The sequence below is a fragment of the Sceloporus occidentalis genome, unplaced genomic scaffold, assembly GCF_023333645.1.
Source record: "Sceloporus occidentalis isolate IW3139 unplaced genomic scaffold, rSceOcc1.0.p SCAF_10, whole genome shotgun sequence".
NCBI lineage: Eukaryota > Metazoa > Chordata > Lepidosauria > Squamata > Phrynosomatidae > Sceloporus > Sceloporus occidentalis.
This window is the reverse complement of record NW_028316990.1, coordinates 26,359,000-26,377,072: the sequence shown is the minus strand read 5'-3', so window position 1 is coordinate 26,377,072 and position 18,073 is coordinate 26,359,000. Positions and strand designations below refer to the sequence as shown.

The following is an 18,073-nucleotide window of genomic DNA, read 5'->3' as shown; positions in this document are numbered from 1 at the left end:
TTAGGGTTAGTTGGTCGGTTAGACTTTGGTTGGTTTTAAAATGACCAAAGTTGAGGTCATTTTGTTTTGGCCTGGAGGATGATGCAGCCATGCAGGGGGAAAAACGGTGCAAAAGTAAAGCTGTTCTTATTCGGTTTTCTACCATTCTTTTTGAATCACCTGGGACTAGGAGCAGCAAGGAAGGGTCCTGTGATAAATCAGGTTTGACATTTGCATGCTGTATTTTTGGACTGCGATCCATTTATTATGGGTTGCCTGGCCTGTTTTGCAAATGGCTCAAAGCAAGACAACCGACCAGCCATCCAACCTGCAAGTCATGGCTTCACAATGCAGTCAGGGAAAGTGTGTGCAAAAAGCTAAATTCTCTTAATATGTTTTCTTCCTTCCAACCAATGAGCCAGAAAGAACAGGAACCTCGGGATCTTGCTGTAATTCTTTGCTCCTGAAATGCTGCATGACCACAGAAAATTCTGCCATGTACAAACCAGCCATTTCCCGGTATTCTTGCATAGGCATTCCCCATAAGTTCATGGCCCCAATGTTTGCACCATTGTTTTTTGAGATAATGCTTGCATGCACCATTATGTTTTGAAATACTATTTGCATGCACGCACACCCGGCTCATACACTCACATCCTTGCATGCACACACAAACACGGAGGCGCACAATGCAAAGCCATAGTAACACAATGTGAGCGGCTGCAGCCTTTTTCTTACTTACCCAGAGAAAACAGCCGCTGCCTCATGTGCCCTGATGAGTTGTCATGGTACCCATGATGGAGAGGGATGCAAAGCACATGGGGATCAGCCAATGAAGGGGAAAGGGAGGGAGGTCCTTTGTGCAATAAATCACCCGGAGGTTGAGCTATTACAGGGTTGCTGTAGAAACCAATGAGAGAAAAACTAGCCAGGAGATATATAATTATTAGACACAAGATCCTCAGTCAGTCCAATAACCAGCAAGCCGCAGGTTTAGACCTTTTTTTGGAGAGGGAGAAAGTGAGGGAAATTGGGGGAATGTATACAATTTCCTTTTTAATACAGACTGCATCCACACTGCAGAATTAACGCAGTTTGGCACTGTTTTAGCTGCCATGGCTCAATGCGATGGAATTCTCTGGGATTTGTAGTTTTGTGGGCCAGGTCTTTGAACCCTTTTGTCCAAATGTTGTGGTTCTGTTGTTGTGCGCCTTCAAGTCATTTCTGACTTGCGGCAACTCTAAGGCGGATCTATCATGGGGTTTTCTTGGCAAGGTTTGTTCAGAGGAGGTTTGTTTTTGTCATCATCTGAGGCTGAGAGTGTGACCCGCCCAAGATCACCCAGTGGGTTTCATGACTGTGCTGGGAATCGAACCCTGGTCTCCAGAGTCATCATCTAGCGCACAAACCATCACACAACACTAGCAATGCAACCATGCCAGGAATAAATATACATATATTTTAATTGGCGCTAAGGGCAAATATCTGAGGTTGGTCCTGTTGAATTGTTGGGTGTTTTGACAGTTGCTGGCCCTGATTTCCATCACTAATTAATTCCACCCCACTTGGGACACAACTATAATATCCTCCAGACCATGACAAACATTCAGAGACATCTTGCCCATTTCAAAAAGGGGTCCCGAATGCATTTACATCGTCCTTATTTGAACGTTTGCACTTGTGAACAACCAAACTCGCAAAGATGCACATCAATGTGGATTGATGCAATTCCAAAGTGTGAATAACGAATTCGTAATGCATGAGATGATTCTCATCCTTGCGCTAAAAAAATGATGTATGGATGACCCTCAAGGCGACCCTATCATCAGTTTTTCTTGGCACGTTTCTTCTCATGGTTTGCCAACGCCAAAATCCTCTGCGGCTGAGAGAGTATGACTTGCCCAAAGTCACCTAGTGGGCTTCCATGGCCAAGCTGAGATTTGAACCCGGATCTCCCAGTGTCTTGGTTGAACACTCAAACCACTGCAGCATGAAAATAATTTTTCTTTGGGGGGGTGTTTAAAAACGATTCACACCTGGTGTCAAATATGCTAGGTACACCATTGGGATACCCCACATCAGAAACAGTGTGTTGGACACTCTTGTGATGAAAAACCAAAGCGAATGCAAAAGACAACGGGACTTCTCCTGTTTGCATTGCTCTCAGCCCCCACCTTGCTTCCCTTAAACTCCAGTTTCTTGAGACAAGAGATGGAAATGTCAGACCCAGCCATGTCAGTTATGCCTGCAAGAAAGCAAACTAGGCCACATGAGCGTCACAAAGGAGAAGGCAAACCAAACAGGACAATCGCTGCCGCATCTAGTTCATCATCTCAGAGGCAGACGTTCTCAAACCAGCCAACTTTTAAATAAACCTGACCTGAAGTGATTCAAGTTCTAGCTCCCAACGTAAAATACCTCCAGTACCTATGATGTAACAGACTACTGAAGTAGATTCAGGCAAAATTTTGGCTTCCAGAGGCTTTGGACTACAACTCTCAGGGGTCTGAATGCCCCTATCTCTGTCTCGCTACCTTCCCTGGGATGTTTGGTACCAGATCTGTAATCTTAAAATCCTGCTCAGGTTAAATTCTAAAGCAAAGGTTGCCAGACTTTGGTACCTTTAAGACTTGGGTAGATAAGTTCATCCTTTAAAGAAGTGTTTTCCAAACTTTGGTCTCCCAGGTGTTTTGGGCTTCTGTTCCCAGAAGCCATATCCAGTTGAGCCAAAAACCAGGGATTTGGGGAGTTGAAGTCCAAAACAACTGGTGGACCAAAATTTGAGAAACAATTGCTTTAAAATATAAATCTTAACAAAAAGGCTGGCTATGCTTTGGAGTCATGCATCTGTCATAGTAGGGACAAGGGAACAAGAGAGACATGTTTTCTCAGTGGCTTTTCTAAGAACAGTCTTTTAATGTCTTTGGAGTTGTCTTTTAATGTTGGCAAAGCACGTGTTTTATGGGGAAGCTACAAAGAAAGAAAGAGGGATGCTGTTCTGAGATTATGCCTACTATGACAGCCAGATGCATGACCCCAAAGCATAGCAAGCCTTTTTGTTTAGATTTATATTTTTCATAAGTAAATTTACCATTCTTCCCAACCAATTCCAGACAACACAGTCAAATTCTTGAATCCAACAGCAGCATATTTGCGTTCATTCAGGTGGAATTCCCTAAGGGAATCTTCAAATTCTATACACTTCCAAATGACAAACTCTCCATGAACTTTCCACATGTTTTTCCATTAAAGCAGTGTTACCCAAACTTTGGTCCTCCAGATGTTTTGGACTCCAGCTCCCAAAATCACTGATGGTTGGCTCAAATGGATAGGGCTTCTGGGAACTGAAGCTCAAAACACCCGGAGGACCAAAGTTTGGGAAACAATGCTTTAAAGGATACAAAGCAAACTGTCTACCCAAGCTTTAAAAGTACCAAAGTCTGGCAACCATTGCTTTAGATTTCAATCTGAGCAGGATTTAAGATGACAGATTTGGTTCTGTTCACAGATGCAGCGTTTCTAGGGTATCATTGCAAAATCATTGCAAGGAAATCACCGTCTAAAACCCAGGGAACACTCTGTATGCTGCTGCAAGTTCCCTCTGCAGCAAATCTTTATTGAGCGCTACGTTTCATAGACTGATTCAGTGATCAAATCAGCGATGTGTTCTCCTCTCTTTTCCCCTGCGGCCAACAGCGCAGTTAATCAATTGACCAGAGGCTTCCATAGTGAGTTTACAGAATGGGCCTGCAAAGCTCAATTGGTTAAGCAGAATATTGATTTTTAAAAAATAATGATAGGTAAGGATCTATCTGTAGTGAGACATTGGCTGGACTCCCACTGGTCACTTTCAACTGGAGTTAAACTCCAATGAATCAATTTTTCAATGGTGAGTCAACACTTAGGGTGTATCCACACTGCAGAATGAAAGCAGCCTGACACCACTTTAACTGTAAGATGTAAATTCATCCAACAGAATTCTGGGAATTGTAGTTTGGTGAAAAATTCCACCTGGTCTAAGGACTCCAAGTCCCACCAAGTCCAGACTCTTGATAGCACAGAAATCTACCGACGAAGCGTTTCTGAAACGTGATCAACCTCTGCTTCAGATTCCAAAAAAGAAGAAGCTACCACCTTCCAAGGCAGTTTATTCCACTGCGTTCCATCCACTTCTAGCCAATCCCATCATCTAAGTACCACCTCTTACCTGATATCACAACAGACATTTTCCTAGTAAATGAATGTATGGGAATCTCACTGATTCTGCTTCCTTGAGGCATTTACTTATCCCAAGAAGTGTCCTGTCAGACAATTTAGGTACCCAAACAGAGATATAAACATTGGTGTTCATCTCTTCCAAATAGGGTTGCCACAATGAAAACATCTGTACTTTTAAATGAGGGAAAAACCAGGAACTCTTGATGAAATGTCTTCTGCTGTACAACCATTAAAGGTAAAGGAACTCTCTCCAGATTTCACTAAAGCAACCCTATTTCAAAGGAGGCCATTTGGTGGGTGGGTGTCTATACCTTCACATCGCCTTGTTGATTGAGAATGACCCCATGAATTTCTTAGTTTTTCTTAGGCAAGGAATACTCAAAGGTGGTTTTGGCAGTTCCTTCCTCTGAAATATAGCCCACAGCAACTTGTACTCATTGGCAGTCTCCCATCCAAGTTCTAACCAGGGATGATCCTGCTTATCTTCCAATATCAACGGGGATCTGATGCCTTTAGGGAATTTAGGCCCCATAGGTTACCTGACAAACTCTTATTCCAACCATTACTGCAGCCACCACCACCATTCCTCTGAAGTTAGCAATGACAAATCTGTCACACCAAGCCTCACTAACCCCAATACAGTCGGCCCTTCTTATACACGGATTTTTTATACACGGATTCAAGCATACACGGTTTGAAAATGTTCAAAAAAAGTATAAATTTCAAATATCAAACCTTGATTTTCCATTTTTTATAAGGGACACCATTTTGCTATGTCATTATATTTAATGGGACTTCAGCATACACGGATTTTGTTATACACGGGGGATCTTGGAACGAAACCCCAACGTATAACAAGGGTCCACTGTACATCAAGCAAAGCAACTTCAACTCCTGGCAAACAGTTGCCAGTGAAAGGCTTCCTGGTGTTTTGCATCCTCCCTTTGAGAGAGGCAGCTGCTTGCAACAGATTACTTGATTTGGCTGAAAATCTATTTGCATGATGTCTTCCTGGAACCTCCTGGGTAAATACATCTGATGCCTCTTACAACAGTCCTTCAGTTGCAAATTTTCTGGTTGCATCCCACTTCCATGTTTACCTCTGAAGCAAGGGTGGGGAATGTGTGACCCTCCTGATGCTCAACTCCCATCAGCCCCATCAATGTGGGCAATAGTCTTGGGTGATGGGAACTAGAGTCTAACAAGACACGGAAGGTCACACCTATCCCTCAGGTGCCTTAAAGAACTGTAGGAAACTTTGTGGAGTCTCTTAAATCCATGGAGTCTTTGACATTAAGACTGCAGGGGAAAGAGGCCTCAAGTAACATTTGTTAGAGTGCAGTGTGAAGTTGTTCTATGATTCAGATTACAGCTAGGAAAAGTTAACTTTTCAGATTACAGTTCCCAGAATGTGGTCATGCTGGTGGGGGAATCTGGAAGTTGTAATCCCCAAAGGAAAATGTCCCACCCTTTGCTGAAATGGCAGTCTTAAAAGTCTTTCTTCTTTGTCTGTGTCATGACTAAGTGCAAGGACTAAAGTACAACTGTCGGTTTTTATAACTTATGTTATATTATGGCAATTGATAACTGGTTTTATAACACAACGCCTGCAATGCAAGGTCTTTCTGCCCCCCCACACCATTGGAGAAGAAAAACCCAACAAAGTGAAGCAAAGATGGGGGATATTTCTATTTACCCCAAAATAACACAGATAAAAATTGGGCTCCAAACACCCCTTTTGGCATAAATCCGATGTCAAATCCAGAATAAATCCAACACTTAGTCCCTCCCTTGCGATGCATGAAGCCCATTTTCAAAGCACAAAACACATAACAGCCAAAGAAATGGCAAGGAGAGCACGTCTTTAATCTTTCATCCAAAAAATGTTGAAGGACCCAATTTCTCAGTGAAGACAGAGATACTCCCAAAAGCAGAAAGGCTCAAAGCCTGCTTGGGGGATCCCAGCCCTTCTTACGTAAAAAGATTAGAGGGGAACATCTTTTATCTCATTCTCCAAAATATCATGGTAAGAAAGAGAGAAACACGACAGAAGGAAGGGTAAGAAAAAGAAGGACAGAGCAAGACTGGAAGAAGCTGCCACTTGACAAGGTGGATTTAGTTTTAAATTTTAAAACCCATTAAAAAGCCCCTAATTTCATTTATAAATAAAGAACATCCTTTATATGTCATCCACCAAAACATCATTTAAAATTCTGAAACAGTATTTTTGTAGATTCTATGGCTGAAAGGACAGAAAGAGGCAATAAATATAGTAGGAGTACATCCTAAAATCTGCTATTTGTGCCACACAATATGAACAGTAATGACTGTGATTCCTATTTCTCTCTCTTTTTGTTTTTCTTATGGAAACAGAGTAGAGCACTATTCTATGAATTCAGGTTTGTTATTGTTGACTTCTCCCCCTCATTTCCTGATCTTTGATTTGATGTGTATAATAAAATATTGTAAAACAAACAAACAAACAAACACTTGGTAGCATGTGTTGCTATGTTTCTTGCTAGGGGAAGAACTGGATCTGGGGTGGGTGAGAGTCCAAAATGAATCCATAATACAAGAGATTTGGGGATTGGATTGGAAAGTTGGAGCACAGAAGATGCTATGCATCTCCTTCTGCATTCTTCTTGAGATCTTCCTAATAAGTAGATTATTTGATTTAAGTGGGGCAGTTTGGGAAGGAAAGGTGAACACAGAACCATTTGCAACCAACATGGTATGTAAACAGAGCTGGATATGGTCTATGACTACACAAACCAGCAATGGGCTTGTTCTCTGGCATGCCCAGAAATATCAGCTTTTCCTAGAAAACCACATTTCTCAGGACTTTAGATGTGAGAGTGTGCCAGCAACAGTTTCAAAAGCTGAGTAGGGTTTTCAGGTAATAAAGCACCTCTGTGCCCTGCTTGGCTATTTAACTTTAATCTGCATTATCGACAAAGGTGAAGGGGGAGGGTAACAAAGGTTGACAAAATCCAGTTTTGAATGACCTGGTGAATTTAATGGATGGTTTAGCTGGTTGTTTTGCTAACCAAATCTTGATGCCTCTTTGACAGCAAGACACTCAAGTGCCAATCAATGAAATAGTCAATTAAAGCCAAATTATGAGTATTACTTAGTGCTTAGACCTCATTTGAGACAGCAATTCATTTTTTCCCAAATATCCATTTTGGGCCTTCAAGGGACTGAACGTTTTTTCATTAATCAACCATCTGCTTTTCAGCTGATTCACCAATAAAGTCAAATCTGCAAGGGCATCTTTTTAATACAGATGCAGAAGAAAGAGGGGACACTCAGGGGGTATCTACATTCTATAAATAATGCAGTTTTATACCACTTTTAACGGCCATGGCTTCATACTACAGATCCTGGCACTCTTTGGCAGAGAAGGCTAAAGACCTTGGAAAACTACAACTGCAGGGTTACATAAGATGAAGCTACATCAATTAAAGTGGCATCAAACTGCATCATTTCTACAGTGCAGATGCACCCACTCTATTTAATAAAAAGAGGAATTATCTCTAAGCCATGGGTGGGAATCATGTGGCTTTCCAAATGTTGCTGGACTGCAATTCCCAGAATGCTTCATTACTGGCTATACTGGCTAGGGCTGCTGGGTTTTACACTCCGATAATATCTGGAGGACCACATGACACCCAGCCCTGGTTTATGGCCCAAATCCTATGGTCAGTCCTAATGAGAGAAGACCCATGTTGACTCCACCATTCAAGAGATGTTTCTTTTTTAATGAATAGGATAGAGGATTGAGTTTAATTTTATTCTATTCCAAAGGAGAATAAAATAGAACCAGAAATGCCTGCAACACAAGGCAACCTTTAACTCTCAATTACGATTTATCTTCACATGTTGAATCTGGTCTCTGCCAGGGGGTCAACTTGAGCACTGACTGTTCAATCCACCCCTTTTGTTTACTACTAAAGCTGATTAAAACCCAGTGCTCACGCTTCAGTGTATACCTGTTGGGGTGCGTAGCAGGTTTGCCATGTACCTGGACTTTAAGGCTTCTGGGAGTGAGGTCCTCTGAAAGGCGGCAAAGGGGTTCAAAGAGGGTGATCTAGAGAGGAGTCTGTGCCTGATGTTATGGTGGGAGTCTACTACAGACCCCCAAGTCAGACGGAGGAATTGGATGATGCCTTTCTAGAACAGATGACCACACACTCAGAAAGGAGAGATGTACAGTGGTACCCCGGGATACGAATGCGCCGCCTTACGAAATTTCCGGGTTACGAAAAAAATCCATTTAAAAACATTGTTCCGGGTTACGAAGGTTATTTCAGGTCACGAAGAAAAATTTGGTGCTTTTCGGCGCGATTTCACACGGAATCGCGGCTTTCGCTATTAGCGCCTATGGGCTTTTCGGCTAGCGAAAGTTTCCGGGTTACGAAAGCGGCGGCGGAACGAATTAATTTCGTAACCCGGGGTACCACTGTAGTAGTGATGGGGGACTTCAACTATCCTGATATTTGCTGGAATTCAAACTCAGCCAAATCCTCAAGGTCTAGCAAATTCCTCACTTGCCTTGGAGACAATTTCATTGTCCAAAAGGTGGAAGAGGCAACAAGGGGATCAGCTATTTTAGATCTGATCCTAACCAACAGGGATGACCTAGTTAATGGAGTGCAAGTGGTGGGATCCTTAGGTGGAAGTGACCATGTTCTCCTACAGTTTGTTATACAATGGAAAGGAGAAGCCAGGCATAGCCAAACACGCATTCTAGACTTTAGGAAAGCCGATTTTAGTAAACTTAAAGAAATACTGAGTGTGATCCCATGGTCAACAATACTAAAAGAGAAAGGAGTTCAGGACAGATGGGAGTTTCTCAAAAGGGAGATACTGAAGGCACAATGTCAAAACAGTTCCAATGAGGAAGAAAAATGGGAGATGTTTCATGAAACCAGGATGGATGACTAAGGAACTTTCAACAGAGCTAAGTTTTAAATGGAACATGTATAAGAAATGGAAAAACGGGGAAATCACCAAAGAGGAATTCAAACAAATAGCAAGCACATGTAGGGGTGAAGTCAGAAAAGCTAAAGCGCAAAATGAACTCAGGCTTGCTAGAGAGGTTAAGTACAATAAAAGAGGACTTTTGGGATATGTTCGCAGCAAAAGGAAGAAGAAGGAAACGGTAGGACCACTGCGTGGAGAAGATGGCAAAATGCTAACAGAAGACAGAGAAAAGGCAGAATTACTCAACACCTTCTTTGCCTCAGTCTTCTCAGAAAAGGCAAAGTGTGCTCAACCTGAAGAAAATGAACAGAGGACAGAATAGGGGAATTTCAGCACAGAATATGTACAGGATTACCTGGTTAATCTAAATGAATTTAAGTCACCCGGACCAAATGAACTACATCCAACGGTATTAAAAGAACTGGCAAATGTAATATCAGAGCCATTGACTCTTTGAAAACTTTGAAAACTCCTGGAGAACAGGAGAAGTCCCAGTAGACTGTAGGAGGGCAAATGTTGTCCCCATCTTCAAAACGGGGGAAAAAGAAGATCCAAACAATTATTGCCCAGTTAGTCTGACATTAATACCAGGAAAGATTCTAGAGCAGATAATTAAACAGAGAGTCTGTGAACATTTAGAAAGCAAAGTCATAATCACAAAAAGTCAACATGGGTTTCAGAGAAAGAAGTCATGCCAGACAAATCTAATCTCTTTCTTTGATAAAATGACCAGCTTGGTAGATGAAGGGAATGCTGTGGATATAGTATATCTTGATTTCAGTAAGGCCTTTGACAAAGTTCCCCATGACATTCTTGCAAACAAGCTTGTAAAATGTGGGCTAGACAAGGTAACTGTTACATGGATTTGTCATTGGTTGACTGACCAAAGCCAAAGGGTGCTCAGCAATGGCTCCTTTTCATCCTGGAGAGAAGTGACCAGTGGGGTCCCACAGGGGTCTGTCCTGGGCCCAGTACTGTTCAACATCTTTATCAATGACTTATCAATGACTTAGATGACAGAATCGGGGGCATACTTATCAAATTTGCAGATGATCTCAAATTAGGAGGAGCAGCTAATACTCCAGAGGACAGGATCAAAATTCAAAATGACCTTGAATAGACTAGAAAGCTGGGCCAAAGCTAGCAAAATGAAATTCAACACGGAGAAATGTAAGGTATTGCACTTAGGGCGGAAAAATAAAATGCACAGATATAGGATGGGTGACACCTGGCTGAATGAAACTACGTGTGAAAGGGATCTAGGAGTCCAAGTAGACCACAAGTTGAACATGAGTGAACAGTGTGATGCGGCAGCTAAAAAGGCCAATGCTATTTTAGGCTGCATCAATAAAAGTATAGTGTCTAGATCAGGGGTAGGCAACCTTTTTGAGCCGGGGGCCGGGTTGCTGTCCCTCAGACAACTGGGAGGCTGAAGCCAAAAAATAAATAAGTAAATAAATAATATAGGGCAACATTTTCAAATGTAGGACACATTTTTAAAAAATGGAGGACATGCGAAAAAATTTGATGATTTTTTAAAAATGTTAATATAAATGCATGTTTCTTAGGCATGATCAAAACGGAGGACATTTGGGCCTCAGAAGCTGGCTGATATCAATATCACCATCACCATCACCACCATCATCATCACTATCATTGTTAAAGCAGACCTTTTAGCATTAAAAGTACCGAAAATACACAGAAATGCACTTTGGAAAGTCACACTGTCTCACCTTCAGAAAGAGTCTTCTTCTTCTTCCTCCTCCTCCTCCTTCCTTCCTCCCTCCTCCTCCTCTTCCTCCTCCTCTTCCCCCACCCCCTTCCTGCCCTGCCCGCGGCTGCCTGGCAGCCGTGGGAAGGGAGGGAAGGAGGAGGAGGACTCCCGCTCCTTTCCTGCCCTGCCCGGAGGGGGCCAGGCAGGGCGAAGAAGCCTCGCTGAAGCTAGGCTCCTTGGCCCTGCCTGTTCGCCAGCTGAGGGCCCCGCGCCGGCGGCAATCAGTGGCAGGACCGGGCTCGGGCCAGTCCCAAGGCCTTGCGGGGTCGGATCCGGGCCGGGGGTTGCTGACCCCAGGTCTAGATCAAGGGAAGTAATAGTGCCACTGTATTCTGCTCTGGTCAGGCCCCACCTAGAATACAGTGTCCAGTTCTGGGCACCACAATTCAAAAAGGACACTGAGAAACTGGAGCGTGTCCAAAGGAGGGCGACTAAAATGGTGAAGGGTCTGGAAACCATGCCCTATGAGAAAAGACTTAGGGAGCTGGGGATGTTTAGCCTGGAGAAGAGAAGGTTAAGAGGTGATATGATAGCCCTGTTTAAATACTTGAAGGGATGTCATATTGAGGAGGGAGCAAACTTGTTTTCTGTTGCTCCAGAGACTAGGACCCGGAGCAATGGATGCAAGCTCCAGGAAAAGAGATTCCACCTCAACATTAGGAGGAACTTCCTGACAGTAAAGGCTGTTCGACAGTGGAACAAACTCCCTTGGAGTGTAGTGGAGTGTCCCTCCTTGGAGGTCTTTAAACAGAGGCTGGATGGCCATCTGTCGAGGATGCTTTGATTTAGATTTCCTGCATGGCAGAATAGGGTTGGACTGGATGGCCCTTGCGGTCTTTTCCAACTCTAGGATTCTATGATTCTCCATTCTTCTGACTATGCTCAGTGGTCTTTCTTGACCTCCCCAAGTGAACCACCAATCTGCTGCTTGTGTCCTGGTCTCCTCAGATGAACCATCAACCAAGCATCCCTCTCCTGGCTTTCCCAGATCAGCCACCAAACAGGCACTCCTTGTCTTAGCCTCTCCAGGTACACTGACTCCACAGGTGACCCTCTCCTGGACTCCTCAAGTGGACCACCAACCCTGGTTACTTGGCCTCCCTGGTGACCCAATGGTACCAATGGGCTCTTTAGGGTACCGATGGGCTTTTTAGCGTGCCATTGGGTTTTTTTTAAAGGTACCAATGGGCTTTCTGGCTATCAATGAGCTCTTTAGGGTACCAATGGTCTTTCTAGGATACCATTGGGTTTTTTAGGATACCAATGAGCTTTTAGGGTACCATTGTGTTTTCTAGGGTACCACTGGGTTTCTAAGGATACCAATGGGCTTTTTAGGGCACCAATGGGTTACGAGGACAGATGGATCCAACCCTTCCTAAAAAAAGATGATGAAAGCAGGAATGATAATAATAATAAATGGGGAGGAGAAATGAGAGATTCCGAGCTAGAATATGAATTACATGCGATGTTTGCCCTCATTCCAGAGGCAGAAAGAAGGTGGCTGCGGCTCAGCCTGGCAGGGAGGGGAACCACCAGGGCTACCTCCGGCTCCACTCACCGCTTCCTCCGAGGAACCGAGCCCCGTTCGCCTCCGAGGGGCCCCCAAAGGCTTCCCACCGCCTTCGCCGCCGGAGTCTCCCCGCTGAGCTGCGACTGGGGCGCCCAGGAGGACGAGCACAGCTGGCTGGCTCTCCGAATGCGCCCTAGCCAATCAGAGGGGCGCTCTGGCCGCTCCGCTACGGCGCTGGCCAATGGGAGCGACCGGGGAAGACACACCCCTTCAGCTCAGCAAGAGAGCCAGAAGGAGGAGGAGGAGGAGGAGATCTTCTAAAAAGGGGACATTGGGAATAAATAATGGGAAGCCCCTCTTTTTCTATAGCAGTGTTGGCTCTCAGAGGAGGATTTAAATATCAATAATAATAATAAACATGATACTATCAATAGTAGTAGCTCCTATAGTAGTAATACTAAATCAATACTAAAATCAATACCAAAATCGATAATAATAATAGTAACAGATGATGATATCAATAACAGTAGTACTAAAACCAGTACTAAAATCAATAGTATTAATACTAAAATCAATAATAAAATCAAACAATAACAGGTAATGAAAATGATCATAATAATAGTAAGACAAAAATCAATACTAAAATCAATAGTATTAATACTAAAATCAATAATAAAATCAAACAATAACAGATAATGATAATGATAATAATAATAGTAAGACTAAAATCAATACTAAAATCAGTACTAAAATCAATAGTATTAATATTAAAATCAATAATAAAATCAAACAATAACAGGTAATGATAATGATCATAATACTAGTAAGACTAAAATCAATACTAAAATCAATAGTATTAATACTAAAAATCAATAAAATCAAACAATAACAAATAATGAGAATGAGAATAATAGTAAGACTAAAATCAATACTAAAATCAACTGCAATAACAGTAATAGTAACAGATGATCAGTTCTAAATAGTAGTAATACTAAAATCAATAATTTAATCAACAACAACAATAATAGATAATGATAATAATAGTAGTAGTAATATTAAAATCAATACTAAAATCAATAATATTAATAGTAATAGATGCAGAGGGTGATGTGAAGCAGCAGAAGCTTTTTTGGCTTGTCAGCCCAAGGAAACAATGCTCTGGTGCCATAACAAACTACAAATCCCAGGATTCGATAGCCCTGGCGGTTGAAGTGGTGTCACACCAGATTGCTCCTGCAGTGCGGTCGCAGCCAGGGAGGCTGACAGGGCCTGAGAAAGGCCCAGCAGGAGCTGCCTGGCTAGTCAGCTTGAGAAACAAAGAGTGACCTAGAAAGCCATAGCCCTTGCAGTGGAGACAGGGTCCCTCTTGGCCAATGTGACTCTGTCCAAAATGGAAACCCTGCAGGGTTTATTCAAGAAGGCATGCCCCACTTCTGCATTATTCAGACAATGCTTTCTATAAAAGAGGGCATTTTCTTCCCAGGGTCATGGTCAAAGAAAGTTGCATCAGGACTGGGTGACACTTGCAGGTCCCAAGTGCAAAGGAGGACAAGGTACCGCAGATATGTAGGACATTGCAGAAAAAGGAAAGATGCAACCAAGTAAAAGCTAACAACATTCACAGAAATGTAAATACGCACTCCTTAGCCATGCTCAAAATGGAGGACGTGGCCAAGCAAAAGCTAAAAACACTCACAGAAATAAATGTCAATTTGTGCTTCTTAGCCATGTTCAAAACGGAGGACATCTTGAAATTCCTCCTGGATGGCAGGTGGAAGTGGAGGACTGGTCCTGGAAAAGGAGGCTGCCTTGTCGTCTTGTATCAGGATATTCCCAAATTTGACTCTGTTCTACATTTTAAAGAAGAAATCACCTGTGTCAACACAGAATCCTCTTCTTCAGGTGCATCGACGGCATGGGATTAAAGCTTCGGGAATTTAACATTGGAATGTGACATTGCTTTAACTGCCACAGCTCAATGCTATCGAATTATAGGGTTTATAGTTTTGTGAGATATTTGGCCTTCTCTGTCGGGAGAGCTCTGGTGCGGCAACAAACTGCAGATCCCAGAATCCCAGGATGGAGATATGACAGTTAAAGCAGTGTCAAACTGCATCATTTCTGCAGTGCAGATTGAGGTTTTTATACAGTGTTTTTCCTGCATGTAGCAAACTAGCTTTATCAGATTGTCAAACTATCAGAAAGTAAAGACTGTCACTACTGCTTCTTACTGTCACTGTTTGGTAATGACAGGCAGGGCCTTGAAAAATGAAACCTGATTTGCATTGGAATATCCCACTATTCTTCTACTTCCAAGTCTTTCAGTTAAGTCTGCCTAAAGAATAATAGCATCCCAAATCCACAAAACAGTGATATCATTATTGTCCAAGCAATAAAGTCCATTTTGTGCATTTCGGTTGGCTTCCGAAGCTTGCAACATGTATTTTGCACACTTTGGTTGGCCAATAAAGGTATCAATGTTTTATGGATTGTGGATGTGATCATACTTCACAACCAACAGGCTATGGATGTGTTGCCAAAAGAACAATTTCATTAGCTTGTTCATTACCTTGTTCTCAGTATAAGACTCCACAGACCTTTGTGAGTTTCACCCTCAGCAAAATACCTATTACTTTAATAAATTAAGGCAAATGGGAAGAGAATTGGAACTTAATGGATACACTCCAGAAAACAAAAGATGCTGGCAGAGCCTAGCAAAAAAAGTAACATTTAATCCTGTTTTTCAAGTCTATTCCTAAAGGGATTTGGATTGCTCCTTTTGTTTTCGCATATAGGCTATACTGCTATGTAGTTTTCCCCTGCTTTTCTGTAATTCTCTACGCAACCGCCTTAACAATCTCTCTTTTGTATTGGAAATTCTTATAGGGTTGGATCAAACAACTATGCTTTGTTCTTTGAAAATGGCCATGGAATCAAATCTCTTCTGAGAGAAGCCTGGCTGGAAACCTATTCAAAAACAAGACACCTGCATTTTACTGACATTATTTGTGAACTGGCAGATTAGATCAAATTGGTCACAAATACAGCCACTGCCAATGCCTTGGAAGTCCAGAAAGATCTGATCTAACTGTAAAAAGGTATCTGCAGTGGCTTGTGGAGATCACTAGTTATGGAGATTTTACCAACTATTGACTGACTGGTTAAAACTGATGTATTTTATGCAAAGATTTTGCATACTTATATAACCTTTTTTGTTGTGAAGACCTAAGTTCTATAATAAAATTAGTTACTTATTTCATGTTACTGTTTAGTCTTCAGTCAGGTCACTGTGTCAAAGAGCAGCGAGTTTCCATAGTAGAAACATTCTGGAACTAGAATGTGGTAAAAAATAACAGACCCAGAGCTTAAATATCCATACAGGTTGAGTCTCCTTTATCCGAAATCCGAAATAATCCGAAATCATCCATATTTGTGGCTGAGATAGTGACACCTTTGCTTTCTGATGGTTAGTTGTATACAGATTTTGTTTCAGGTACAAAATTGTCAAAAAATATTGTGTATAAAATTACCTTCAGGTTAAATATATAAGGCACATATGAAACAAATGAATTTCATATTTAGACTCAGGTTCCATTTCCAAGATATCTCAAATATTCCAAAATCTGAAAAACTCTTGAAATCCAAAACGCTTCTAGTTCCAAGCATTTTGGATAAGGGAGACTCATGCTGTATCAACAATGCCAAGGAGATACGTTTGCAGATAGAGGAGAGAACATATAATAAATGATTTTCAGTGGTGTGGCTATGCAAGCCTGTTTGTGGGAAAGGTAACAGGGCTGCCTGGGGGACCTTCAAAGCTACCTGTCTTTCTCCAGAACTGGGTATAGGCCTCCCCTAAAGTTATTTCAGTGCCAAACACTGAACGTTACTGTTTCTCATAAACTTTATTGGTGGTCAGTGAAGCAGCAGATGGTACACAGCAGAGAAACATCCCAGCTCTTGCACTGATAGGGTCTAGCATACCCTTGCAGAGAATACTAGTACTGGGCTTCCAAATTCTTCCCAGATTATCCCTTGGCGGGTGATCAAATTCTGCAATTCTGGAATCTATAGGGAGCCCCTAGGACATAGTTGTGGTTGTTGTTAGCTGCCTTCAAGTCAACCTTGACTTATGGTGACCGTGTGAATGAGACGTCTCCAAGGCCAGTATTCTCTACCTCTCTGCTCAGATCCTCTAGGCTCAGGCCCAGGTTCTCCCGGATTACAGACTATTCATTTGGCATGCTGTCTTCTTCTCTTACTGCCCTCCACTTTCCTCAGCATTATTCTTTTCTAATGAGTGGTACCTTCTCATGATGTGGTCAAAGTACAATAGCCTCAGTTTAGTCATCTTGGCTTCCAGGGAGATTTCAGGCTTGATCAAAGGACCCATTTGTTTGTCCTTTTGGCTGTCCATGGTATCCCCAGCACTCTTCTCCATCCTGAATGAATACATTTTCTTCCTGTCTGCTTTCTTCACTGTCCAGCTCTCACATATCTGTACACGGTGATGGGGAATACAATGGCTTGGGCGATTCTAACTTTAGGGTTGGGATAGTGTTTGCACCCTCACAAGGCGAGGCCAATATAAGATGGGTTTCCAAGGGATACATAGTACAGAAGCAAACAATCAATCCATCAGTAACAGTTCACAAGCCTGACCCATCTCGTTAACAGCAATGGGAATTGTGAAAGCAGGTTAGCAACAGGAAAATTCACAGACCCACTAGTCTGTTCTCAGCACAAAGCGAATGCAAAAAATATTCAACCAAGTCACTAATACAAATTATCCCTTTCATGACGTTGTAGTGTTTGATCATGATGCTAACAAGGACTCCAAAACCCTGGCGGCAGAGGCCCAGCTCACATTCCCAGGCCCACTCTCTCAACAAAAGGCAGGGAAATTCAGCATGATTTCCCTGAAGAGGGTACCACAGAGACATTCAGGATATCAAGCTCCACATATATCCAACAGTGAGAAATTTACTCACTAGCTGAAGGATAGTCTGGGTAAAATTTGTCTGGGGGTCCAATCCTGCCATTTGCTTTGAAAGGATGCTGGACCCTTATGGCAAAAGGTCTGAAACACTTCCTTGCTGCACACTATCTACAACATTATTTACAACCAATAAAACCTATCTTAGAGCAGTAACGCTTGTCAGTGCTTGGCATTAAAAGACCCCTTGGAGAGGCCTGAAATGACAGCCAGTTCAAGTAGGAGATGCCAACTGATTATGTCAAAAGGTTTGGGCCAAATCTCACTTCCCAAGACTCCTTAGAGGTCTTCAGAGACTGAACAGACATCTGTCAGGGATGCTTTGATTTAGATTTTCTGCATGGCTGGCCCTTGCAGTCTCTTCCAACTCTACGATTCTATGAATGCAGACGATAACCCTTGTTGCATTGGGCTCCAGTCCATGGAAACTTACCTGGGCGGCAGAAAATGTATCCCAGCTTCTAAGGTGTCGCGAGCCTCTTTATTATAATATGATTGACATAATGGGTGTGAAACATTCAGTAATCTGTGATGCTCCCTAGGAACCCATTTTCCTGGCCGTCATTAAAGCCGCGTATGCCAAACAGCCGTCTCCTGGAGCAAGCATATG

General features: G+C 42.5%; 1 protein-coding gene across 3 annotated transcripts in view; it reads right to left on the bottom strand.

The window, feature by feature from the left end:
• ABAT (4-aminobutyrate aminotransferase) overlaps positions 1-18,073 on the bottom strand; it is a 49,030-nt gene that overhangs the window by 30,766 nt on the left and 191 nt on the right. The window contains exons 2-3 of one of the 3 annotated variants that reach the window (XM_089476947.1): positions 17,897-18,073; positions 14,164-14,317 (exon numbers count right to left, since the gene is read on the bottom strand). In XM_089476947.1, coding sequence (XP_089333073.1) covers positions 14,164-14,214 — 51 coding nt within the window. In that variant the 5' untranslated portion in view covers positions 14,215-14,317; positions 17,897-18,073. Of the gene's footprint in view, positions 1-721; positions 838-12,515; positions 12,618-14,163; positions 14,318-17,896 lie in introns of those variants that run through there. The other 2 variants (XM_089476948.1, XM_089476949.1) reach the window with 2 other exon arrangements.